A 27610-nucleotide genomic window follows, 5' to 3' on the forward strand; every position below is an offset into this window, starting at 1 on the left:
ATCTGGATAGGAAAAAATTTTGTATTTATTGTTCAGCAATTTATCTGTTATGTCTTTGAGGTGTCTTTCTGTATGCAGGTGTAATTGCCTACTACTTTAAAAGAGCATGTACTTAGTAATTGGTCATCCTTGAAAGATGTAGCCCCTATTAGGTGTGTTCATTATGAAGATTTGCGTTAGAGAATATAAATTTCCTTACCGCTATTTGTAGCTCATCTTCTCTGAGGTTAGTGCTTTTTTATCTTTGTTTTAGAAGCACAAGAGAAAGATGGAGATAGGAAGACAGAGTCATCATCGTACTCTCTGACAATACAAGACCAAGATTCTGGTGGTTTTGTGTTCTTTCATCTTGCTTTTAATTTAACATTTCTGGTTTACACTGACAAGCACTTCTAGGCAGTCTGTGTCTTAACAATAGTTCTTGATAGCTTGTTCTTCCTTACATCCATATGGTAAACTTTCTATTCATTCACTCTGAGACAACATTTTTGTTCAAAGCTGGTTTCCATATATTGTTTTATGGAAAAGCGAATGCCTTGATTTCATATTCTGATGTCTAGCCCATTCTCCATCAGTCCCATGAATATATAAAAGAGTAATCAGCTCTAAAATAAATTATAAATATTTCAAGTTTTCTTTGTTTAGCCATTAGAAAATGTCACCAGTTAAATGTTTTGACAATTTATTTTTCACAAATTTTGTTTCAGTGTATTGAAATAGTAGTACCATATATTTGAACAGTAAAGCAATGTTTATTAAGGGAATTCTGGTAAAAAGCTTCTATTAGCTTTAGTCGAATGCAGATAAGTAAGAATGCTGGGTCAGACCAATGGTCCATCTAGACCAGAGCAAATCCAGTCCAGAACAGGGAAATTGAGTGATCCATCCCTTGTTGTCCAGTCTTAGCTTTTGTCAGTCGGAAGTTTAGGGACAGCCAGAGCATGGAGTTGCATCCCTGACCGTCTTGGCTAGTAGCCATTGATGGACCTATCCTCCATGAACTTACCTAATTCTTTTTTGAACCCAGTTATACGTTTGGCCTTTGTAACATCCCGGTGGTTGGATATTTATGGTAGAGTACCTGCGGTCTATCACAAAGGTCTGTTACAGCAGGTCACATAGATTTTACTGTAGCTGAAGTTAAAATAATTATGTAGTCTAAATGAAACAAACAATTGAAGTTCAATACAATACACAAACATGCAATTTTAAATACATAAATTCAAAACTAAGAGGTACATTTAACACAATTTGTTGTCAGTAGCAATATGATTCAACAATAATGTTTGCACTTGTATATTGCCCTCCATTCTTCTAATCACTCCATAGACATTAATTTAGCTTAACCACACACTTGTGAATTAGATGTGTAGAAGTATCCTTCAGAGATAATCCTAGATACATGCATTCAGTATGGTCATATATGGGAGCCCCTTGCTCATGATGGGTCAAAGCAGTAAAGTAAGAGTCCCTTTTAAAAAACAAAACATATAAACAAAAACAAGGAGAACATGGAAGAAAGGGGAGCAGCAGGAGCATCATAACAAAAATAGGAGAGGATGGAAGGGGTGAGCAACCTGTGAGCAACCACTTCCTGTGGGGGAAGTGGAACAGAAGAAACTGATAATCCTGTGGCTGTTCTTGCATTGCCTATAAAAGTAAGATATAATACTAGCCATTCCCATTTGGAGGCACAGTGATTTGCTCAGGGACACACACAAGTCTGGCAGAGCCAGGACCAGGACCAGTTCTCCTGATTCTCAGTTATTTGTCTTTGCCAGAAGAAAAGCCTTCCTCATGTAATGGCACATATCCTCCCTTGATTCCTGAGCTATACAGTGTCCTCGATCACCAAAGAATATGTCATTAGGACGAATAACTTCACACATGACTCATGCTAAATAAATAGATGATCAAACAATATTAAACCAATATGTTTTGTAAAATAAACAGTTTGCTATCTAAACATTCTGTCTAAACATATTAAGACATTTTTTCCTTGAAGTTAAAAGGACTCTGGCCCCATCAAAGTTAGTGGCGAAACATCTCTTGATTCCAGTGAGGCCAAGATTTCACTCAAAGTGGTAACTGAGATATGCTAGATTCAGATTCATGTACATACAAAATATTTTCTGAATCAGAACATTTTTGATATTCCAGACAGCTTTTATCAGATCGAAGTAACGAGCTGAGGTACATTAAACTGCATTGCCAGTCAGCAGTGGAAGAATACAATCTCACTGTAGAATCATAAAAATACTTTAATCTATATTCCTGTAAAAGTGTTCCATGTGCATCTAATACCATGTGCAATTGCTCTCTCATATTTTTTCCTCTTTACATCTAAATCCATGTTTAACTTTTAATTTTCCTTTCAACAGGTAGAGAGAATTGTCGACAAGAGGAAAAACAAGAAGGGAAAAATAGAATATTTGGTGCGATGGAAAGGATATGAGAGTGAAGATGACACCTGGGAACCTGAACAGCACCTTGTAAATTGTGAGGAATATATACATGAATTTAATAGGCATCACAATGAAAAACAAAAAGAAAGCACATTAACCAGGACAAACAGGACCTCTCCAAATAATGCCAGAAAACAAATTTCTAGATCTACCAATAGCTCTTTTTCAAAGACGTCACCTAAATCTTTAGTGATTGGCAAAGACCAGGAGTCAAAAAATAATCAATTGTTTACTGCCACCCAGAAGTTCCGGAAAAACAATTCACCATCTCTTTCTGGCAGGAAAAATATGGACCTTGCAAAATCAGGTATTAAAATCCTTGTTCCCAAAAGTCCTATTAAAAGCAGGACAGCAGTTGATGACTTTCAAAATGAAAGCCCTGATAAATTGGACCACATAGAACAGGATCAAGAAGACTCTGTAGCACCAGAAGTGGCAGCAGAAAAACCGGTGGGAGCTTTATTAGGACCTGGTGCAGAGCGTGCTAGGATGGGGAGCCGGCCAAGAATACACCCATTAGTGCCACAGCTACCAGTGCCAGTAACAGCCACAATTGCATCAGCATTAACAATAAATGGAAAAGGTAAGTGTATACGTTTGACATTTTTATGTAGATTAGCCTTTTGGCTGGACTCTTTTTTTTGTTATTTGTCATATGCAAACAATTACTTGTTCAGCTGACCTGTTTGAGCAGTATATTGATTGATTGAGAGAATAACTGCTGTACTAAACCAAATCTGGAGAATTTCACAATTGCTTTATTTTAAAATAACTGTGACTGCAGAAGCCTTTGAGAGGTTTGCCAGCTTTTGCTTTCTTCACTGAATTCCACTGGCATTTGTGTTTTAAAAATCAACATAAGATACATCTGTGTTTGACTTGACATCAGTGTACCGTTCCCAAAGATTACATCATTGCTTTAAATTTCTCCAAATAGGTGAGACTCAAATTTGTCATGAATGCTAGGAATATAAATGATGGAAATAGTCACGTAATTTTTAGTAGGGGTTCTTTACAGTGGTTTTCTCTCTTTTGGTTTACATATCTTTTTGCCTAACTGTTGCTTGGATTAAAGCCATCAGAATTATATGGTTTAAATAATAATGTTCTGATGGTTGGTTTCTGTGCAAATTTGAGCCAATTGGGCAGATATATGCACTTTCTTTCTGAACTGAATTCTGTCTTGCATTTTGATTAAATTTAGCAGTATTTGGCTGTATATAATTCACTTTACATTGAAAGTTCATTTAGATTAAAGACTAAATTTACTAATATCTCAATGACCTACTATGAATTTATTCAAGTGGTTTTACAAAACTTGTAACACCATAAAAGGACAAACTGCTTTTTAATAATTGAAACCTGTTTAAAAACTTCATGTTCATCCCTTTGGTTTCCCAAGTCTTTATTCTTTAAAGGGGAAGAATAACTGTAAACATATTTAGACTGTTCTGTACAATTGTAAATAGTCTTGTGAGTGCACTTTTAGGGCTACATTTTCAAAAGTGTAAAATTGCGTCTGCAAACATGATGCAGAGGCCAAAATCTGCAGGTGTACTATTGAGGTTGAAGGGGTGACAAAAATGTTTTGGAAACTAAGAATTGGGCCTCGCAAACGTAGCAGCTACAGGCACAACAGATGGGCACAAAAGAGATTGTTCTGAGGACTTCACTTCTGCCTGTAGCTCATACACATTGTTGCTCCTATTCAGAGTTTCTGGAAAACCAGGCACAGTAGGAGAGTTTGGAAAGCAGTGGGCAGTGAGGAACTCATTCTAGGAGCTGTGGTGTCAGGTCACAAATTAATCCACTGTGCTTCAGATGAACTAGGGAATCATTTTAATGCACACTTTGGTGGCAGGACTATCTCTTGCTGTGCATGGGCTGAATGTGGACTGTGAACCTCAAAGGACACAAACAGAAGCTGGAGATAAACATAAGAGACTGCAATGTATGAAACTTACTGTCAATAAGTCGCTGATGTAGATGAACTAGAGGTGTGTGCACATGCAATGGTTTTGTGATAACTGATATGGTGAGAAAGTGTTGTATGGATGCCCACTGTGAACTGACAACTGTACTCTCTCTTCAGTGTAGTTGCCTCCTAGCATCCAGAGAAAGAAACAGAGGAAACAAGGAACCTTGTCAGGCAAATCACTGGCCACAAATGACAAAACCATTTCCAAAATCCAGTCCCTCTACACTAGTAGCATTGGCAATACAGGGGACAGTACAGTGCCTCCAGTGAAAGTGGAGAGAGGAGAATTGCATGGAGTCTCACATGAATAGAAATGAAGGATGCTTCAGTCATGTAGAGGATAAATGGTATTGTGTCAGGTGCTTATACCTGTATATTTGCTAAGGTGTCACTGTTTCTCTCAACTGCTGTCATGCATTTCAGAAGATGTAGATACACTGGCCAGGTAGTCAACATACTGTCATGTCAACCAAACATCATCTCAGGAATGTCTTCAAAAGCCCGCCTGTTAACACTTAGGATTGTGGCACTGTGTGAATGTTCTGGCTCTCCTTTATTTCTTCACAGGTGCAGATACAATAGGACAAAAAGGGGGGGGGGGGGGGGAATGTAGTCAGGAGGACTACACCATGTGATATTTTCAAAACAAACTTTTTATTCGAGCTGGTTGGGAATTTTTCCACAAAGCGTTTTTTGTTGGAAAATGCCAGGTCGTTGAAACTGAAACTGTGGGAAATGGTCGATTTTTAACAAATATCTGGTTTCAAAAAGTTTTTGGAAAAAAGTTTCAGATTTGTCAGAGTGGGACGTTTTGACGTTTTTCAAAACAAAACATTCAATTTTTTCAGTTCATAACTACTTTTAGTTTTAAAATTTAAGCTAATTATAGTAAAACATTAAATCACTAGGCTGAAGTAAAAATTAAATACTTCCAAATTATGGACACAAAAGGTTTCGATTGACTCATACCAAAATAATTTTCAGATTGTCAGTTCATGAAAATCTTCAAGATTTTGACCTTTTGGGATGGGAAAACCATTTACCCACCCAGCTCTACTTATCTAATGTACATTGAGAGCACACACCTTGAAACAATGCATGTGCAGAGGAAACCCAGGGCCTAGATCATCATTATTATTAATAATTTTATTTATTTGCATTACTGTAGCAGCTAGGATCACTAGTCATGGACCAGGGCCCCATTGTGCTAGACGCTGTACAAACACAGAACAAAAGATGGTCCCTGCGCCAGAGAGCTTACAGTCTAAGAATATGGCAAGAGACAACAGATGGATACAGACAGATGGGGGAGTGTGAGGAAAGAATGAGACAATATTGGTCAGCATGATAGGCAGTGGTCTCAGAACATAGCTGTTACCAAGTTTTTTGTAGAAATCATGGACAGAGGAGAAAGGGATGTGAAGGAGGATAATGAGGTACCTTTGTGGGTGTTTATGGGCAGTTCCTCCCAAGCATGAGGGATGGCATGCGAGGAAGCACAATAATGCTTGTTTGAAAATTTAATAAGTGCCCAATGGAGGCTGGCATCGTGGACCGATCCAAGGCAGGAGTCAACATCTCTGTAGCAAGTGAGAGATTATGGGTATGGTGGGGAAAGTCTGTAAAGGGCCTTGAAAGTGAAGACAAATAGCTCCTGTTTGATGTGCAATAAAGAAGAGAGCTGGTGGAGGAATGCAAAGAGGGGTGATATGATCAAAATGACAAGCTAGCAAAATGATCTTTGCAGCAGCATTCTAAATAGATATGAGTGGGACAAGATTGCATTTGTCAAGTTGTCACCGTGCCTCAGTGGGTCACAGCTGAGAATACCAGATTTAGGACAAACTGCTGAGAAATGGGGCAGACCCACCCCAAACTGGTGGTTGTTCTTCCATAAGATATACCAAGCCAGTAACAAGTAAACTTCTGTCTCACGACACTGGTTAACTAGAAGTGAGAAATGCAGTCTCTTTAAGTATCCCAGCCTTTGTTTTACCATCCAGACACTAGACTTAATGATGTGTGGTTATTGAAAACCAATTTAATCAAACAGGTTCTTCTAATCTCACAAGATCAGCAAAATAGCCAAGTCAATATAAAACTCAGATCTGACCCAATAATCACGCTGTTACCAATCCTTTAGTAGCTAATATCTAAAAGTTCATTTATAAGCAAAAAGGAGGAGGAGAGAGTTAAAATGGTAAAAGGAATCAAATACATACAACCATTGCATAGTTCTTGTATCAGGTTTGAAGCAGTGATGTATTAAACTGCTGGCTTGTAAAGTCTCTGGTAACTTCGAAAAGATTTGAAGGTCCTCAGTCCATTGGTTGGAATACTCCTTTTAGTGTAAGTCCATAATCCAGAGATCAGAGCAGGAAAGAGGCAAAATGGAGATGCTTCCAGGGTTTTTTATACCTTCTCCCATGTGGAGGGACTGCTCTCAGTCATGGTTTGTGAAAAATTACAAGCACAAGATGGAGTCCAGGGTCACATGAGCAAGTGACATGCCCTTGAATGCTTTGATGAGTCATAGGATCAGCTGTTACTCACCCATATTCTGGCTAAGGTGTCCAAAGGAAGACTCACTGCTTCTTCTATGGCCCATTGTGTTAGTTAATGGTCCATTCACGGTGTGCTGGCTAGACAGTATGTAAATTACCTGGTGGGGGTTACCCCAGGAGCAAATACATTTGAAATACTGGTACACAGTCAATATTCATAACTTCAGATACAAAAATGATACATGCATTACCAAGAGGATAATCATATTCAGAAAATCATAACTTTTCCATTGATACCTTACATGATATACCTTGTACAAGATTTGTTGCAGTTGACTAACAGTGGCAATATTAATGATATAACTGGTCATGTTTCAATCATACAGCATCACACAAGTCCAGAGAAAAGAAAGTTTCTGTAATTGATAAGTGAGATGGTGAGAGCCTGGATAAGGTTTTAGCTCTGTGGATGGATAGGAAAGGTTGTGCCTTACAGCGGTTATGCAGAAAGAATCTGCAGGATTTAGACATAGCCTGGATGTGAGGACCTAATGAGAGGTTTGAGTTAAAGATGATGCTTAGGTTAATGGCCTGACTGACAGGCAGGATGGTGGTGGTGTCCACAGTGATCAAGAAAGGTGGTAGGGGTGAAGATTAAGAGCCGTTTTAGCCATGTTGTACTCTAGCTAATGGGTAGACATCCACAAGCAGATGTTAAAGGAACAGGCCAAGATTTTATTTTGGTCAGAAGGAAACAGGTCTGGAGTAGAGAGGTCAGCATAGAGGTGGAAGCTGAATTTGTGTTTGTGGATGAGAGAACCCAGAGGTTAAGTGTAAAGTCAGAAGACCGGGGGACCAAGGACAGAACCCTGTGGAACCTCCACAGAAAGCTATCAGGGAGGATGAGGAGGAATCTCTGAAGGACACACTGAAGGCGCAATTAGCGAGGTAGGAGGAGAACCAGGAGAGGACAGAGTAGCAGAAGCCAACAGAAGACAAGATTTAAGAAGAAAAACATGATCAGGTCTGTCAAAGACAGCCAATGGGGTCAAGGAAAAGGAGGATGGGTACTCCTTCTGAGTTTCAGCTAGGAAGAGGTCATTAAAGAGTTTGGTGAGAGCAATTTCAGTGGAGTTGAAGGAGCAAAAGTCAAATTGTAGAGGTTGTAGGATGGAATAGAAAGAAAGGAACTCTTCCCTCCCCCCCCCCCCCCCATTAAAAACTCCCTTGGCTCTTCCCTCCCTTTTTTTTTTTTTTTTTTTAAAGGCAACCCACACTTGACCCCGCTTCCATCTCCCACTACTTTCCCATCTCCCTTTCATCTCTAAGTTCATTGAATATGCTGTCTACAATTGCTGTCTGGAATCCCTCTCCTCCAATTCCATTGAGGAGGTGGGATCCAGTCAAGTAGGAGAAATAGAGTTGTTTAGCCAGGAAAATGGCAGAACTGAAGGAAGAAAGAATGAATTTATAGTGGAGAAAATCAGGCTGGTCACGGGATTTCTGCCAGAGATGCTCTGCAAAGACAGAGCAGGAGCAGAGGAGGAGATGTTGAGGGTTTCCTAGGGCTGGGGATTGGCAAGGAGGACTTTGTTGTGGGAAAGGGGCAAAAGGGTGAAGGAGAGTGAATCATGGGAGAGAATCAACATAAGAACGGCCATACTGGGTCAGACCAAAGTCCATCTAGCCTAGTATCCTGTCTTCTGACAGTGGCCAATGACATGTGCCCCAGAGGAAATCAACAGAACAGGTAATCATCAAGTGATCCATTCCTTGTCGCCTATTCCCAGCTTCTGGCAAACAGAGGATAGAGACACCATTGCTGTCCATCCTGGCTTATAGCCATTACTGGACCTATACTCCATGAACTTATCTAGTTCTTTTTTTGAACCCTGTTATAGTCTTGGCCTTCACAACATCCTCTGGCAATGAGTTCCACAGGTTGACTGCGCGTTGTGTGAAAAAAATACTTCCTTTTGTTTGTTTTAAACCTGCTGCCTATTAATTTCATTTGGTGACCCCTAGTTCTTGTGTTATGAGTAGGAGTAAATAACACTTTCTTATTTACTTCCTCCACACCAGTCATGATTTTATAGACCTCTTTCATATCTCCCCTTAGTCGTCTCTTTTTCAAGCTGAAAAGTCCCACTTTTATTAATCGCTCCTCATATGGAAGCCGTTCCATACCCTTAATCATTTTTGTTGTCCTTTTCTGAGCCTTTTGCAATTCTAATACATCTTTTTTGAGATGGGGTGTGCAGATGTGGTCGCCCCAGTATTCCAGATGCGGGCATACCATGGATTTATATAGAGGCAATATATTTTCTGTCTGATTATCTATCCCTTTCTTAATGATTCCCAACATTCTGTTTGCTTTTTTTGAATGCCGCTGCACATTGAGTGGATGTTTTCAGAGAACTATCCACAATGACTCCAAGATCTCTTTCTTGAGTGGTAACAGCTAATTTAGACCCATCATTTTATATGTATAATTGGGATTATGTTTTACTATGTGCATTACTTTGCATTTATCAACATTGAATTTCATCTGTCATTTTGTTGCCTAGTCACCCAGTTTTCTGAGATCCTTTTGTAGCTCTTCGCAGTCTGCTTAGGACTTAACTATCTTGAGTAGTTTTATATCACCTCCAAATTTTGCCACCTCATTGTTTACCCCTTTTTCCAGATCCGTTATGAATACGTTGAATAGAACTGGTCCCAGTACAGACCCCTGGGGGACACCACTATTTACCTCTATCCAGTCCGAGAACTGACCATTTATTTCTATCCTTTGTTTCTTATTTTTTAACCAGTTACCAATCCATGAGAGGACCTTCCCTCTTACTCCATGAAAGCTTACTTTGCTTAAGAGCCTTTGGTGAGGGACCTTGTCAAAGGCTTTCTGAAAATCTAAGTACACTATAACCACTGGATCCCCCTTGTCCACATGCTTGTTGACCTCCCTCAAACAATTCTAGTAGATTGGTGAGGCATGATTTCTCTTTACAAAAACCATGTTGACTCTTTCCCAACAAATTATGTTCATCTATATGTCTGACAATTTTGTTCTTTACTATAGTTTCAACCAGTTTGCCTGGTACTGAAGACAGGCTTACCAGCCTGTAATTGCCAGGATCACCTCTGAAGCCCTTTTAAAAAATTGGCGTCACATTAGCTATCCTCCAGTCATTTGGTATAGAAGCTGATTTAAATGATACGTTACAAACTACCATTAGTAGTTCTGCAATTTTACATTTGAGTTCCTTCAGAACTCTTGCGTGAAATACCATCTGGTCCTGGTGACTTATTACTGTTTAGTTTATCAGTTTGTTCCAAAACCTCCTCTAATGACACCTCAATGTGGGACAGTTCCTCAGATTTGTCACGTAAAAAGAATGGCTCAGGTTTGGAAATTTCCCTCACATCCTCAGCCGTGAAGATCAATGCAAAGAATTCATTTAGCTTCTCTGCAATGGCCTTATTGTCCTTGAGTGCTCCTTTAGCATCTCGATCGTCCAGTGGCCCCACTGGTTGTTTACCAGGCTTCCTGCTTCTGATGTATTTATTTATTTATTTATTGCTATTACTTTTTGAGTCTTTGGTTAACTGTTCTTCAAATTCTGTTTTGGCCTTCCTAATTATACTTTTACACTTCATTTGCCAGAGTTTATTCTCCTTTCTATTTTTAATCTTTTCTATCAATGATAGAAAGGGAAGAGGGGGCTCAGAGCAATCAGTCATCAACACTGATGTACCGGAAGTCAGAGAAAGGCTGAGATATCTGGGCAAATGTCCCAGCTGTCGCTAACGAAATTGATAAACAATAGAAATTGTGTTCATCCCATGGCATCCCAGTGAGTTTTGTTTATAATATGAACATGTTCACTGATTGTATGTAATGAAAAGAGGCTATTAAGGAGAGTACAAACAGTCTGAAAAGCCTCCTAAAACTCCTTAAATCTGTGATAACCATATCAGAGAGAAATGTCTGGGATGTTGGCCTGTTAGTCTATGAGAGGGAGAATCTGCCCCAGGGTCTCATGGACAAACTGCTTCTTCATTGTCTATTGGGGAAAGGAGGCAGGTGTAATGTTTGGCTGTGTGCCTTCATGATTCCCTCACAGAGTAGAGAGGAAAACGGTACTAAATGATAAAACATATTTATTCAACTCCCACTAGACTTCTGTTTCCTTGCAGCCTTCAGACATGCTGCCTTGGTCTGCTCTCTGCTGTTCCCTAGATGCATCCAACTTGCCTGTTGTGTAATTGGCATTTGTCCACACACGTGATTGCACAATTCCTGTCAATTTCTTTGTTTCTAATGGCCCATATTAACATTTGGAGTATTTCCAAATGGCAACCATATTCACTAGGAAATAAGGTTTTAATGAATGCTGAAATAATTTGGGGATGCAAAAAGAAGTAGCACTTGTGAGGACCTGTTGTCAAAAGTATAATTTAGAGTATATGTGTGTGGCTATAATGCAGCTAGGAGTGAGTCTCCCAGCCCAGGTAGACAGACTTGTGCTAGTGGGGCTTGAGCTAACACGCTAAACATAGCAATGTGGATTTTTCAGCTCAGGCTCTCAAGACCACCAGACCCCCCTCGGCTTGATAGCCTAAGCTCCAGCCCAAAGCACAAGATCACTGGTACTCTTAGAGAACTAGCTTGAGCCCCGCTCGCTCCCAGTTGCAGTGTAAACATACATTATTTAGGTTGCAGTTTTCAGTACAGAAAGCAATTTTAGCCTTAATTCTTTTCCACTCATTTAACACTAAGATAAAGAAAATTCTACCAACCCCAGGCCTTGAAGGTGACTCACCACAATTACTGATACAGACGGGCAGCCAGCCTACACTTCTACTGCAAGACACCCTTCCGTATAGTTAGAAAAGTGGGATCCAGAATCATCTTAAACAGTACCAAACCAAAACATTCAAGGGCATAGCTCAAGTGTCAGTTATGGCATACAATAGAACAGGTTGGTTATCAGTGCATATTCCAACTGGTTGTCTGCTACACACAGCTGGATGTGCTGAGCCTAAAGCATGCAGGAATTATATATGGAGTTCACTGCTTCTCACCCTTCCATAAATAAGTGTGTACAGAATATAAAAGCAACATTTTAACACTATGCACCTCTGTTATTGCAAGTGATTGTCTTCCCCATAAAGAAGACTGAGCATTTTTAAAACAGTGTATGACTCAAATAATTTTAAGTCTGTGGTGTATTCAATATCACTTGTCCCTGAAGTGTCTCACTGTCCTATTTCCACACTGAGTGAAAAAGACAAGGCTTATGGGGGTTTTGTTGTGATTATTAATGTTAGGTTGTAGCAACGCATTAATAAGAAGTGGGAAAGTGGTAGTACGAGGTGTTTAGCAGGATTCACAACCTTTAAGGCTGACAGGGACTGGCTTCCACCAGTTAAGCACCTACCACCTGGTGCAGATCAGTCCTGGCCTATGTGACACTGCCTTAATTGACTCCTCACTGGAGTTGGCTCATCCAGAGACACGATGATCAAGTGGGACTACGTCACTGGCTCCAATACCTGTGACTGTGGCAGAGAGCTTCAAAATATGAATCATCTCCTGTGATGCCTGCTGCTTGAGCATGAATGCTCTTCCAGTGACCGGGCACAGTGCAATACTCAGACAATCATAGGTGCACGGATGTGGCGGGAAACAGTATGAGGACAGGATAAGAAGGTTAGCTTTAATAACATTCAGACACAGCTGTATTGTGAAGAAACTTGGGAGTCAAAATACTGCATATTAATTTGGGCATTATTCACACTAAAACACAACATGTAATGAAAAATGTATTACTAGGAAAATACTAGGCAGCAGAAAATATTGGCTTAGCAACTCTGAAATATCCCATGTAATATACGGTCTAATGCAAAAACTACTGTTTTGCCACCATTCCACTGACCCTAGTAGTTTGAAATTATTTTTTTATTTAATTGCAAAGCAAAAAAAATCATCATCCAAAAATCAAACCTATAAACCTATCTAGAACATAAGTCAGTTATTTTACACTAAGCAGAAAAAACAGCTGCAGACAACAGTTCATAATGTGACTATCACAGAATCAAATAGAGCAGCATCAGTTTCCCTTTTTCCAGATTGTTATAAATCTGGGAGATATAAAGAGACTTTTGAGTTAAAAATTATATATATAAAAATCTCTTGTCTTTACAGTGTCTCAGTTTAGTAGGAAATAAGACAGCCATGATAAAGTGCACAGACATAAAATTACCATGAAGAAAAGTAACTTTTCTCCAAGCTTGAGGAACCTTGGCTACATCAGCAAATGAGTGTATTCTTTGCTCTTTATAAGGAATTACTTTTTTTTCCCTATACACAATTCATCAATCTCTGCCAAATCAATAGATGTGTCATAAGAAACAATAATAATAGAAAGTAAAGTCAGGGAAGTAGTTTTCAGTGTTACCTAGGCCCAATAATATTCAGAGGCTTCTTATGCAGATCAGATGACCAACCTTACCTAGTCTTGCAAGGAGACAGAGATTTTTCAGATAGGTGGTGATGTGCTACAGATTGGCAACACATTATAACGATTTTCCAATATGTTCCAGACTATAATTTCAAGATCCTCTCAGACTAAACAGCCCTTTAAATGTCCATACAAGACTATGCAATTGTCTTCAGCTATTTTGTTTTGCCATATTTTCCAAAGTTATTTTCAACCTGATTACACCCTTCTTTGAAAATGCTTAGCTGGTACAAATTTTATTTGCACCTGTTACTACAGACATTAGTGCCTTAGTAGCACAATGCCTAGGAAAATGGAATCCTTATTTCTCTCAATGTGTGCAAAATGTGCTGGATTTTTTAAGTTTGATATTTAGGTAACAGCTCCAGACATCTTACAATAATTAAATTTGACATTTTGAGTTGTTATTATTTCAGTGTGATTCTATTTGTAGTAACACAAGTAATAGAAAACCGCCACTACCTTAAATGCTTTAAATGACTTGCTAAAAAAACCTATATTTTGGTTTTCAAATTTAAATATTAGATGCAATATGTTTGAAAATTTGGTAAATTTGGACTAGAAATAGATATCGTGGTGACATTTTATGTAAGTAATTCAGGCAAAATAGGCAATTATAGATGGTATAGTATATAAGATAAGGGAGTCCTTGTTCACCTTTCTCTTTCTTAGAAATGATTGTGTAAAATTGAAGCAACATACTTACTTCAAAAATACAAATCGATCCAAATCTTTTATTTTTTTTAATATTAATATACTTAACTGTTGGGTCCAAAGCAAAATCCCAGATCTGAACATTCCTTCACTTTTATGATTCATGACTATATCTACTATGCACTAGGGTCCTGATCAAAAGACCTTTGAAGTCAATGGAAAGACTCCATTGGCTTTGGAACAGACCCTAGATGTGTTTTTTGTGGATATTATTTCATTCTTTAAACAGCCAAACAATGTGTTCTGTACCCAGTAATCTCTAGAACCTTTTGTTTTATTTCAGGTTCCATTGATGAGAATTCATATAACAATAAAAATAATTTCAATTTTTAATAAATCATATTGTCCGCTTATTTCATATCCACATAAACTGTATACAGTAAGCAGGCATGTACAGATGTACAGTAGATACATACATTTTCACTAAGAACTGTTCACAAATACAGTATTTTCTTCATGCTTTTCATATCTTGCCTCCATTATGAGGAGAGTCTGTCAGCACTACTAGTGTTTTCATATTAAATTGTTGAATAGTTCCTCATTTCTGTTCCCTGCTCTGCCACCAGTTTGTCATATAATCTAAGACATGTCATTTAATTTAACTGTACCTCCATTTACCCAATTATAATAAGATTAAACTTCTTCCCCACCTGTTTGGTGTGTTGTGAGTCTGAATGATATGTAAATCATTTTGAGATACTTGGATGAAAATCACTACTCAGTCTAAAGTGTTTATTGTATTATATTTGGCTAATGAATTTATTCATTCAAGCGTGTGATTATATCTTTGAATTGAAGATGTTATATTTTTATAGTAGTATGGTCTCTTTTTGGATTATAATTTTTTGGGGGGCTGGGACTGTCGTTTTCTCTGTTTGTACTGTACAGCGGGGCTCTGACCTGGTTGGCCTCAATATAATTATTTAATGATAAAGTAGTTTAGACACACATTTCATCTGCTATGAATTGAATTAAAATCTATTGAGTAAAGTCATCTTGGTTTTGTTTGGTTTTTACTTTCACCATTTTTGTCAAAAATATAATAGTATATGCTCTTGTGTATTCTCTGTTGTCTATGTGATAGCACTTAACTAATTCATCTAGAGCTGAATGAGCAAAAGTCCACAATGATGCCCAGGTCTTCTTCCTGAGTGGTTGCAGTTCATTTAGAACCCAGCGATGTGTTTGAATAGTTCAAATTATTCCTTCCAGTGTGCAGTGCATTGCAACATTTTAAATCTGCCATCCAGCTTGTCCGTTCACCTGTCTTTGTTAGGTCACTCTGAAGTTTTTCAGCTTTTTCTGTTCTTAACCAGAATAAAATGTGGTCCTGAAATGTTGCAACCACCTTGTTCACATTCGCTATTCAGTTAATTAATAAATGTATTAAACAACACGGACAGTCAGCCGTTGTCATGCTGAAAATTAACAGTGTAGAATTAATTAAACAGTGAAAATGAACTGTTTGTTTTCTGTTGTTTAACCAGTTTCTAATCCAGGATGTAATGTTATTTAACTCCTCACCAAGGGTCTAAGAGCCTTTTAGAAGAGCTATGGTAACTTGGAGCTATACCCTTAGCATGCATTTAATGAGAGCGGTTAAGACAGAGATGCACAATAGTTGGAAACAGTGTCTGAAGAGGAGAAGGCTGGCTTGCTGAAGGTTTTGTTTTGCTGGCACCCTGGAAGTATGTGGGTGGGTGGAGGGGTGTAAGTTTTTCAGCTACTTTCCCTGTTTTTATCCAAATTTGATCAACAAATTAATAGGAACTATATACATATTGGAAATAAAAATAGATTCAGAAAGATTATACTGAAGTTTATTTTCATGAAAGAGAAATGTGTGGACACAATCCAGGGGAGAAATCCTAGATTTATTGAAGTCAATAGCAAAGATTTGGGGAGAACCAACTTTAATGGGACATAGACCACCTGATTTTTTTAATTGACTTTTAAAAAAAAAAAAAAAAATCCAGTTTCTGATAACTAGTTAAACAGTATGTCCACGAATGTTTTTTAAATAAATATTTAAAAGGGGGTTTTCTACTCTACCGTTTGTTTACAAAGGTCCTTTCATCAAGGGAGAAACTTCCTGATTATACTGGACACAATGAAACTGACTATATACTAAGTGCTGTCAAATCCACAAAGTAAAGAAATGGGAAAATATATCCTTTTCCCCAACTTTCAGTTGTGTTAATCATAACTATAACTTGATGCTATACTAGATACATTATTTTCAAACAAATATGATTTTCAGATTGATGGTGCACCTTTATAAATGTGTTGTCAAATGATTTTTTAAAATTGCAAGATTTAAAAAAAGTCAAAATTAATCACAATTTTTATTGTACTGTTAAACAATAATAGAATACCAATTTAAAATCAGCATGGAAGCATGTCCTCCGGAATGGTGGTTGAAGCATGAAGGGGCATATGAATGTTTAGCACACCTTGCAACGTCGGCTATAAAAATGCCATGTGAATGCCTGTTCTCTTTCAGGTGACCTTGTAAAACAGAAGTGAGCAGCATTATCTCTCATAAATGTAAAGAAACTTGTTTACTTTAGCAATTGGCTGAACAAGCAGTAGGACTGAGTGGATTTGTAGGCTTTACAGTTTTACATTGTTTTGTTTTTAGTGCAGTTATGTAACAAAAAAAATCTACATTTGTAAATTGCACTTTCAAGATAAAGAGATTGCACTACAGAACTTGTATGAGGTGAATTGAAAAATACTATTTCTTTTGTTCTTTTTTACAGTGCAAATATTTGTAATCAAAAATAATAAAGTGAGTACTGTACACTTTGTATTCTGTGTTGTAATTGAAATCAATATATTTGAAAATGTAGAAAAACATCCAAAAATATTGATAAATTTTAAATGGTATTCTATTATTGTTTAATAGTGTGATTAAAACTGTGATTAATCACGACTATTTTTTAATCTAGTTAATTTGTTTTGTGTTAATCACTTGAGTTAACTGTGATTAATTAACAGCCCTCGTTTACATATACAGACACAATGAAAAGGGATAATTCTTTAAGTCAATTTTCTTGTAATACACTGTTCTTCAAAGCACCGGACTACTAGTTTGAATTTTAACCTATTTGGCAAAAGAAAAACAAACAAGCAAACATAGAAATCCCAAACAAAGAACACTATGCAATCTCCTGTACTTGTAGTTTTAAGAAAAACAACAACAAAAAACAATATTGTTTAAAATCCCATTACTTTCACCTTCATTACATTAAACTCTCTTCCTTACATTAATTTAAGAAAAAAAGGCTTCTAGTCTTTCTATTGATGTTGCTTTACTCTAAAGAAGTGCTTCAGGCAGTTCAGGATCATTGATCTTGGAAGGAAAACCCACCACATGTGCCCATCAGAATAAATTTTTCTAAATGTTGAATAACTATTCAAATATTAATTATGGAAATACACTAATCTTACCATAGATAAGCTTGTAATCAGCTTCTCAGTATTAGCCTGATTTTGGCCACCTCTGTATTCCTCAAAAAAAGATCCTTTGCATTTGAAATTTAGTATGTTCTTTTTCGAAAGGATGATGTGTGGGATTTGGGGGTTCTCCCCCACCCCCAAATTTGAAGGGAATCTGTTCACAGGCATTTTCATGTTATGACACATATAACAAAAGGAAAAAAGACAGTAAGTGGTGGTTTTTGCTTTTTAAAAATCTTCCAGTGCTTTTTTGTTGGGTCATCTTTCACTGATACTTGCTTGTCTTAGGGTATGTCTACACTACGAAATTAGATCGAATTAATAGAAGCCGGTTTTATAGAAATCAGTTGTATACAGCCGATGGTGTGTGTCCCCACATAAAATGCTCTAAGTGCATTAGTTCGGCGGACCGCGTCCACAGTACCGAGGCTAGCGTCGACTTCCGGCGCATTGCACTATGGGTAGCTATCCCACAGTTCCCGCAGTCTCCGCCGCCCATTGGAATTATGGGTTGAGATCCCAATGCCCGGATGATGCAAAACAGTGCCGCGGGGGGTTCTGGGTACATGTCGTCAGGTCCCTCCCCCTACGTCACAGCAACGGTAGACAATAGATTCGCGCCTTTTTACCTGGGTTACCTGTGCAGACAACATACCACGGCAAGCATGGAGCCCGCTCAGCTCAGCTCACCGTCACCATATGTCATCTAGGTGCCGGCAGACGTGGGACTGCATTGCTACACAGCAGCAGCAGCTAACTGCCTTTTGGCGGTAGACGGTGCAGCATGACTGGTAGCCTTCATTGGCGATCTGGGTGCGGGCAGCTGTGGGGCTGGCAGCCGTAGGGCTGCATTGCACCAGCCCCTTGCCTTTTGGTAGAAGATGGTTTATTACGTCGTCGTCGTACTGCAATGGCTGTCGATCATGGGCACCCGGGCAGACAATGATGGTTATCAGTCGTAGTATGCTATTTTCTGCCAAGTGCCCAGTATTGTCTGCTAAGCACCCAGAAGAGGCCGATGGCGATCTGGGTGCTGGCAGACATGGAGCTGGCAGACGTGGGGCTAGATTGCTACACAGCAGCAACCCCTTGCCTTTTGGGCAGTAGATAGCATATTACGATTGGTATCCATCATTGTCATACTGCAGTGGGTATCAGATCGTGCAATAGACCTGAAGGCTTACTGCCAAGCGCCCAGTATTTGCTACCAAGCACCCAGAAAATGCCAAGGGCTGTCAGTCATGCTGCACCGTCGTCTTAAGATGTAAAAAATAGATTTATTCTGTATTCATTTGCTTCCCCCCTCCCTCCCTCCTGTTAAACCCAGGCTTTTGAGTTCAATCTTTGGGGGGGGGGGCATTCTGTGTGACAGTTGTTTGTGTTTCTCCCTGATGCAAAGCCACCTTTCTTGATTTTAATTCCCTGTACCTGTACGCCATGTCGTCACTCGCCCCTCCCCCCCTCCCTCCCCTGGTCCGTCAGATACTACTTTCGCGCCTTTTTTCAGACCAGACGCCATAGCTAGCACTGGGATCATGGAGCCCGCTCAGATCACCGCGGCAATTATGAGCACTATGAACACCACGCGCATTGTCCTGGAGTATATGCAGAGCCAGGACATGCCAAAGCAAAACCAGGACCAGGCGAGGAGGAGGAGGAGGCGATTGCAGCGCGTCGACGAGAGTGATGAGGAAATGGACATGGACATAGACCTCTCACAAGGCACAGGCCCCAGCAATGTGGAAATCATGGTGTTCCTGGGGCAGGTTGATGCCGTGGAACGCCGATTCTGGGCCCGGGAAACAAGCACAGACTGGTGGGACCGCATCGTGCTGCAGGTGTGGGACGATTCCCAGTGGCTGCGAAACTTTCGCATGCGTAAGGGCACTTTCATGGAACTTTGTGACTTGCTTTCCCCTGCCCTGAAGCACCAGAATACCAGGGTGAGAGCAGCCCTCACAGTTGAGAAGCGAGTGGCGATACCCCTGTGGAAGCTTGCAACACCAGACAGCTACCGCTCAGTCGGGAATCAATTTGGAGTGGGCAAATCTACTGTGGGGGCTGCTGTGATCCAAGTTGCCAGGGCAATGAGAGACCTGGTGATATCAAGGGTAGTGACTCTGGGAAACATGCAGACCATAGTGGATGGCTTTGCTGCAATGGGATTCCCAAACTGTGGTGGGGCGATAGACGGAACCCATATCCCTATCTTGGCACCGGAGCACCAAGCCACCGAGTACATAAACCGCAAGGGGTACTTTTCAATGCTGCTGCAAGCCCTGGTGGATCACAAGGGACGTTTCACCGACATCAACGTGGGCTGGCCGGGAAGGGTACATGATGCTCGCGTCTTCAGGCACTCTGCTCTGTTTAGAAAGCTGGAGGAAGGGACTTTCTTCCCAGACCAGAAAATAACCGTTGGGGATGTTGAAATGCCTATCGTTATCCTTGGGGACCCAGCCTACCCCTTAATGCCATGGCTCATGAAGCCATACACAGGCAGCCTGGACAGGAGTCAGGACCTGTTCAACTACAGGCTGAGCAAGTGCTGAATGGTGGTGGAATGTGCATTTGGGCGTTTAAAAGCGCGCTGGCGCAGCTTACTGACTCGCTCAGACCTTAGCGAAAAGAATATCCCCATTGTTATTGCTGCTTGCTGTGCGCTCCACAATCTCTGTGAGAGTAAGGGGGAGACATTTATGGCTGGGTGGGAGGTAGAGGCAAATAGCCTGGCCGCTGATTACGCGCAGCCAGACACCAGGGCGGTTAGAGGAGCACAGCATGGCGCGGTGCGCATCAGAGAAGCTTTGAAAACCAGTTTTGTGACTGGCCAGGCTACGGTTTGAAACTTCTGTTTGTTTCTCCTTGATGAAATCTCCGCCCCCCCCCACCCGGTTAACTCTACTTCCCTGTAAACCTACAACCCCACCCTCCCCTACTACCCTCCCCCCTTCAAGCACCACTTGCAGAGGCAATAAAGTCATTGTTACTTCACATTCATGCATTCTTTATTACTTCATCTCACAACTAGGGGGATAATTGGAAAGGTAGCCCGGGATGGGTGGGGGAGGAGGAAAGGAAAAGGACACACTCCAATTTAAAACTTATTGCTATGGAAATCATCTAGGGTGGAGTGAGTGGGTGGCCGAAGGCCCCCCCACCGTGTTCTTGGGCGTCTGGGTGAGGAGGCAATGGGACTTGGGGAGGATGGCTGTTGGTTACACAGGGGCTGTAGCGGCGGTCTGTGCTCCTGCTGCCTTTCCTGCAGCTCAACCATACGCTGTAGCATATCAGTTTGATGCTCCAGCAGACGGAGCATGGACTCTTGCTTTCTGTGTGCAAGCTGACGCCACCTCTCATCTTCAGCCCGCAACTTCCTCTGTTCCTCCCGCGATTCAGCCCGCCACCTCTCCTCCTCAGCCCGCGATTCAGCCCGCCACCTCTCCTCTCGCTCATATTGGGCTTTTCGATAATCAGTCATTGACTGCCTCCACGCATTCTGCTGTGCTCTGTCAGCGTGGGAGGCAGTCTGTAGTTCTGTAAACATTTCGTCACGTGTCCTTCGCTTACGTTTTCGAATATTCACTAGCCTCTGCGAAGGAGAGACATGTGCAGCTGGTGGATGAGAAGGGAGAGGTGGTTAAAAAAGATACATTTTAGAGAACAATGGGTACACTCTTTTATGTTACATTTTGCTGTTCACATTACACAGCAGATGTGCTTTCGTTACAAGGTCACATTTTTCCTCTTATATGGAGGGCCTGCCTGTTTGGTGTGAGAGATCACTCACGCAGTGCCAGGTCACAGATTTCAGCTTGCAGGCAGCCATGGTAAGACACAGTCTTTTGGCTTTTTTAACCTTCTTAACATCTGGGGATGGTTTCAAAGAGTACTGCTATCATTAACCATACCAAGGACCCGTTGGGTTGGCCATTTAAAATGGGTTTGCGATGTAAAAGGAGGGGCTGCGGTTTCAGGGTTAACATGCAGCACAAACCCAACTAATTCCTCTCCACCCCCCACCCAATTCTCGGATGATCACTTCACCCCTCCCCCCACCGCGTGGCTAACAGCGGGGAATATTTCTGTTCAGCAGACCAGGAAGGGGCACCTCTGAATGTCCCCTTAATAAAATTGCCCCATTTCAACCAGGTGACCGTGAATGATATCACTCTCCTGAGGATAACAAAGAGCGATAAGGAATGGATGTTGTCTGCATGCCAGCAAACACCGGGACCATACGCTGCCATGCTTTGTTATGCAATGATTCCAGACTACGTGCTACTGGCCTGGCGTGGTAAAGTGTCCTACCATGGCGGACGGGATAAGGCAGCCCTCCCCAGAAACCTTTTGCAAAGGCTTTGGGAGTACATGAAGGAGAGCTTTCTGGAGATGTCCCTGGAGGATTTCCGCTCCATCCCCATACACGTTAACAGACTTTTCCAGTAGCTGTACTGGCCGCGATTGCCAGGGCAAATTAATCAGTAATCATTAAACACGCTTGCTTTTAAACCATGTGTAATATTTACAAAGGTACACTCACCAGAGGTCCCCTGTGTGCCCTCAGGGTCTTGGGTGAGTTCGGGGGTTACTGGTTCCAGGTCCAGGGTGATAAACATATTCTGGCTGTTGGGGAAACTGGTTTCTCCGCTTCCTTGCTGCTGTGAGCTATTTACATTATCTTCATGCTCATCTTCCTCATCCCCAGAACCCGCTTCCCTGTGTCTTTCTCCAGTGAGGGACTCATAGCACACGGTTGGGGTAGTGGTGGCTGCACCCCCTAGAATGGCATGCAACTCCGCGTAGAAGCGGCATGTTTGCGGCTCAGCCCCGGACCTTCCATTTGCCTCTCTGGCTTTGTGGTAGGCTTGCCTTAGCTCCTTAATTTTCACGCGGCACTGCTGTGCGTCCCTGTTATGGCCTCTGTCCTTCATGGCCCTGGAGACCTTTTCTAATATTTTGCCATTTCGTTTACTGCTTCGGAGTTCGGCCAGCACTGATTCATCTCCCCATATGGCGAGCAGATCCTGAACCTCCCGTTCTGTCCATGCTGGAGCTCTTTTGCGATCCTGGGACTCCATCACGGCTACCTGTGCTGATGAGCGACCTGTGCTCTCCACGCTGAGCAAACAGGAAATGAAATTCAAACGTTCGCGGGGCTTTTCCTGTCTACCTGGCCAGTGCATCTGAGTTGAGAGTGCTGTCCAGAGCGGTCACAATGAAGCACTGTGGGATAGCTCCCGGAGGCCAATAACGTCGAATTCCGTCCACACACACCCAATTCCGACCCCCTAAGGCCGATTTTATCGCTAATCCCCTCGTCGGAGGTGGTGTTAAGAAACCGGTTTAAAGGGCCCTTTAAGTCGAAAGAAAGGGCTTCGTCGTGTGAACGTGTCCAGGCTTAATTCGATTTAACGCGGCTAAAGTCGACCTAAACTCGTAGTGTAGACCAGGCCTTAGACTTTCTTTCCTAAGAGCCTGATAAAAGGTCCATACATAGACCTAGTTTGCAAAGCCTAAAGTGTTTCATTTCAGAGTTAATTCCTTGGAGTTTAGAAACCTGCCTTTAAGTTCCAACACAGTATATATTTATTCAAATTTCCAACTCCTTCTCCTCTCCTCCCCCACCCCCCAAATAAAGTTAGATTTCAGCCTGCAGGGTTTTGTGAAATTTGTTTGCCATTGAAGCCTATAATAGTATATTAAAAGCTCTTCATCAGTCTCTACAGAACCTACAAACTCAGAGTTGGCAGGATACACAGGCTTTAGGTATTTCAAAGATCTGGCAAACTTTAGACAGTCAGAGGCCTCAATTCTGTACCATGCTTTGACTGCTTAGCATTGACCCACAACTGCAATGTCCTGAGAAGATCTTCCCTCTATAGGAGGATTCTTTTTACAGAGTTGCCATAAATCTGCTTCCATGCCAGCCATTGCTTCTGAGGATGACGTAGGGTGTATGTTCAAAGTGGCATGGGTCTGATGACATCTGGTGTAGAAGACTGAATTGGGTGCAAAGCAGCCCCACAGTTAAAGAAATATGAAGGATTTATATCCCTTCCAAATGCTTTTAAAGAAATTGCTACTCTAACTCTGGAATTTTTTTTAAAATCCATATAAATGCCTGAGCCTTTTTTCAATCCTGCTGTGCTCTTAGCCTCTGATATACTGTAGTAATGAATGCTAGAGACTAATTGGAAGCTGTGTGGAAAAAATATTTCCTTTTTGTGAGTTTTGAATTTGGCACCTTTCAATTTGTTTGAATGCCTCTTGTCCTGTTCACCCTTATTCAAAAAACAAGGAGTTTCTGATCTATTTTCTCTCTACCATTCATTATTTTATCATGGCCCTTCTTATTTGTCTCTTTTCTAAAGTAATCCATTGCAATCTTTTCAATTTCTCTTATATAAAAAGTTTTTCCATGCCCCAATAATTCCTGTTGTCATCTCTGACCAATGGCTTGTCCTAGATTCTCCAAATATGTTTTAATCTAGGAGTCAATTCAGAGATCTCACACACAGGAGTGTTCAATTTCTGAATGCCGTCTAATGCTGCTATATCCTTTTTGAGATGGGGTAACTGAACACATTGATTTATTGTGATTATATTTTCCATATCGATCTTCATCACAATCCTTATGGAATCATAGAAATGTAGGACTGAAAGGCACCTCAGTCAGTTTTCTTATGCATCTCCTTGTGCTGAGGCAGGATTACATATACTGAGACTATCCCTAATAGGTGTCTGTCTGACTTTTAAGTGGTTTAACAAGCTTAGTGGATGGGGGGAAGCAGTAGACATGATCTGTCTAATTCTAGACCTTGTATTTTGTTTGCTTTTTTTGACTGCTGTTGCATATTGAGTAGAAGTATTGATTGAGTTGTCTAGTCGTTTTCCTGAGCAGAGAGTTAATTTAGAATCTAGAAAGGTATATGAGTAGTTCAAATTATTTCCTCCATTGTATATTACTTTTCATTTAACATTCAATTTCATCTTCCATTATGTTGCTCACCCACCTAACTCAGTTAAGTTCTTCTGAATTTTGTAACAGTATTCTCCAATCTTAAGTAACCTAAGTAAGGCGATATGTGTAAGGCTGACCTCTGTGAGTTGACCTTGTGGTAAAACTGAATGCCTTGTCTTCACTGTATTTTTACTTTAGGATAGTTCACATGTGTTAGCTACCCTGAAGTAAAAACCACACCTTTTTAGCAGTGAATACAAAGCACGAATTGTAACATCTGGATTATAGCATATACAAAAGTTAGAAACTTTTTACAAATAAAATTAGAATTTGCAGAATGCAGCAATATTTGTGTAGAGACTAAAATCTCAGAACCTATATATGATTTTAGGTCAGTATGTAATGATTTTGTCATGCCTTTTGCTTCACTGAGTCATTGCTATCTCCCTCAAGTAAAATGCTCGGAGGACAGCAACCCATTTCCTGTCAGGCTGAACAGGAAGTATGGACATTACAGAGTAATAAAAAATAAGGGAGTTTCATTAGGCTCTGTTAAACAAAAATATCTCAGCAGCTATCTATAAAACATAAGTCAATTTCTTTTGTTTTAAAACCACTTGCTTGTGGATGTTCTTCACTATTAGAATTTTTAGTTCTGTTTTAAAATAGCTGTATTCATTTTTATGAAGAAGGTGGGCAACTTTTCCTCAGCCTCTCTAAACTCAAATATGAACTAAGAGGCTGAACATATTTTCTTTACATCTTCCATTACTATTCACTGGGCTGGGACTACGCATAGATAATTTAACCTGGGAAGATTGAATTTGCAGCCATTGCAAGTTGTCCTGAATAACTTTCTTCATATTTATTTGACTGAAAAAAATCATTTTTTTTGATTGACAGTCCACTTTCCATGGCTTTGGACATAGGTGTAACGTACAAGAATCAGGATGCAAATTTTTTAAAAATTTAAAATTATCTACCAAAGTTTCTTCTACAAAGTATATTGTAATCCAGGGGTCGGCAACCTTTCAGAAGTGGTGTGCCGAGTTTTCATTTATTCACTCTAATTTAAGGTTTCGTGTACCAGTAATACATTTTAACATTTTTATAAGGTCTCTTTCTTATAAATCTATCTTATTTATGGTGAATCTGAATTCAGACATGGCCAAATACTCAGATTACTGGACAAGACAAACAGTCCCTAGCAAAGCAAGTAGGTGACAGAGAGATTTGCAGTGATGTTGATGCATTAACACTTCCTGAGAGTTATTTTAAATTTTGCTTTCCAGAGGTTGTAACAGGAATTTGTCTGCTATAAAAACACTTATCTTTGGGAAGAGTAAGCCATTCTATAGCCTGAATGGAGCCAAACAGGGTATTCCCCCATTGATAGCTAGAGCCCTGCGTGGATACAAAATTTGTATCCGCATTCGATCTGTGCTCCACAAACGGTCTACAGATAGCCACATCCATGGATTTAAAGCAGATATCTACGATTTGCAGGGCTCTACATATAAAATTTGGATCTGTATCCATCCAGAATCTGCAAACATGGTCCATGAATATAAAGTGGATAGCCGCAGATTTGCAGAGCTCTGTGGATAGCTTCCCCCACATTGTTTCCCCAAGGAGCCTTATCTTTGCCATTATTTCATTTTCTGTCGGTTTCTCCCCTTACAAACTCCTTTGGTTTAACTGGGCATTGAGGCAGGTTAATATAAACGGATAACCTGATAGACATATGATAGTTATAAAAAAAAAAAATGCTACACAACTCCCATATTCTCCGCATCCTGTATTAGGAGAACTATAACAAATGAACATTTTTATTCCAAGTTTTCCAATTAGTGACACTGCCCCTTGGAATATATAGAACTCTCAGTAATCCAATCAGTGAAAAGGTCTGTAAGTCAACTCTTCCTCCTTCATCACAATAAAATTGGTTAGTTAATCTGGTAATTTGGTTAATACTGTCACTTAACTGTGCCTGACTAATGTGAATGGGCTCTATGGTACCAGTAAATTGCAAGCACAACAACATTGTTATATCAATTGTAGGGTTTTACAACAACTTCTGTTTTCTGCAGAACCGAAGCTTTAATTAAAATAAAAGCACAATAAGAAATAAACTTACACACACCCCTAAATTTTCCTCCCACACTGCAGAAAGCCTTCATAACAACCAAAGTTAGCTAATAAAAAGATTGGAGTATAATTCAATAATATCTGAAAATATCTGGGAATACCTCTGAAGTGAAGGACAAGCAAAGGTGCATAGTGGCCTGGTTACTAACCGAGAAAAAGCACAACAGCTATTAGACAAAAGGAATTAAATACGCTATATAGCTAGTAAGCTATAAAATGATACCTTTAATTATTATAATACCTCATATTGAAAGAAAATGTAACTACTATAGATACTCATTAAATACTTAACAATCATGGATATACAGATGGAGACACTAAAATTCTGCTTGAAAGGGAGAAAGAAGAAATGAGAACTGCAATTAAAACTATTCAAGTAAGTAAAACATGAAGCGTTCAGGAGGCTGGAGGGGAGGGGGGAAGAGCTTCACAAACACCATTGCTGAGTATAGTATTAAATTGCTTGTTTAAAATTGTTTAAAACTTATACTGTTTATGTATATAATGCCTTTTGTCTGGCAAAAAAAATTTCCTTGGAACCTAACCTCCCCATTTACATTAAATCTTATGGGAAATTTGGATTCATTTAACATGGTTTCACTTAGTCGCATTTTTCAGGAACATAACTACAATGTTAAGTGAGGAGTTACTGTAAAATACTTTGTAAACATCTAATAAACCATGGACCTGTCTTTAATGATTCAGGTGTCAGCTACTAACCACCTAATAAATTTAATCTTATTCAATCAGAAGGTTACATTTCAATCAGCACAATACTAATGAAGTACAAAAAGAGAACGGTCACCCATTAAGTAAGATTCTGTTGTGTCAGAGAAGTAGGATGGTTCTTA

At 40.1% G+C, this 27610-nt stretch overlaps 1 protein-coding gene across 1 annotated transcript in view; it reads left to right on the forward strand.

Moving 5' to 3' along the window:
- The window catches only part of LOC113407907 (chromodomain Y-like protein), a 173575-nt gene that overhangs the window by 76054 nt on the left and 69911 nt on the right, over positions 1–27610 (forward strand). Inside the window, exon 2 of the mRNA XM_026658782.2 lies at positions 2382–3048. Coding sequence (XP_026514567.1) covers positions 2382–3048 — 667 coding nt within the window. The remainder of the gene's footprint in view (positions 1–2381; positions 3049–27610) is intronic.

The sequence above is a fragment of the Terrapene carolina genome, unplaced genomic scaffold (assembly GCF_002925995.2).
Source record: "Terrapene carolina triunguis isolate 2854851 unplaced genomic scaffold, T_m_triunguis-2.0 Scaffold55, whole genome shotgun sequence".
Taxonomy (NCBI): domain Eukaryota; kingdom Metazoa; phylum Chordata; order Testudines; family Emydidae; genus Terrapene; species Terrapene triunguis.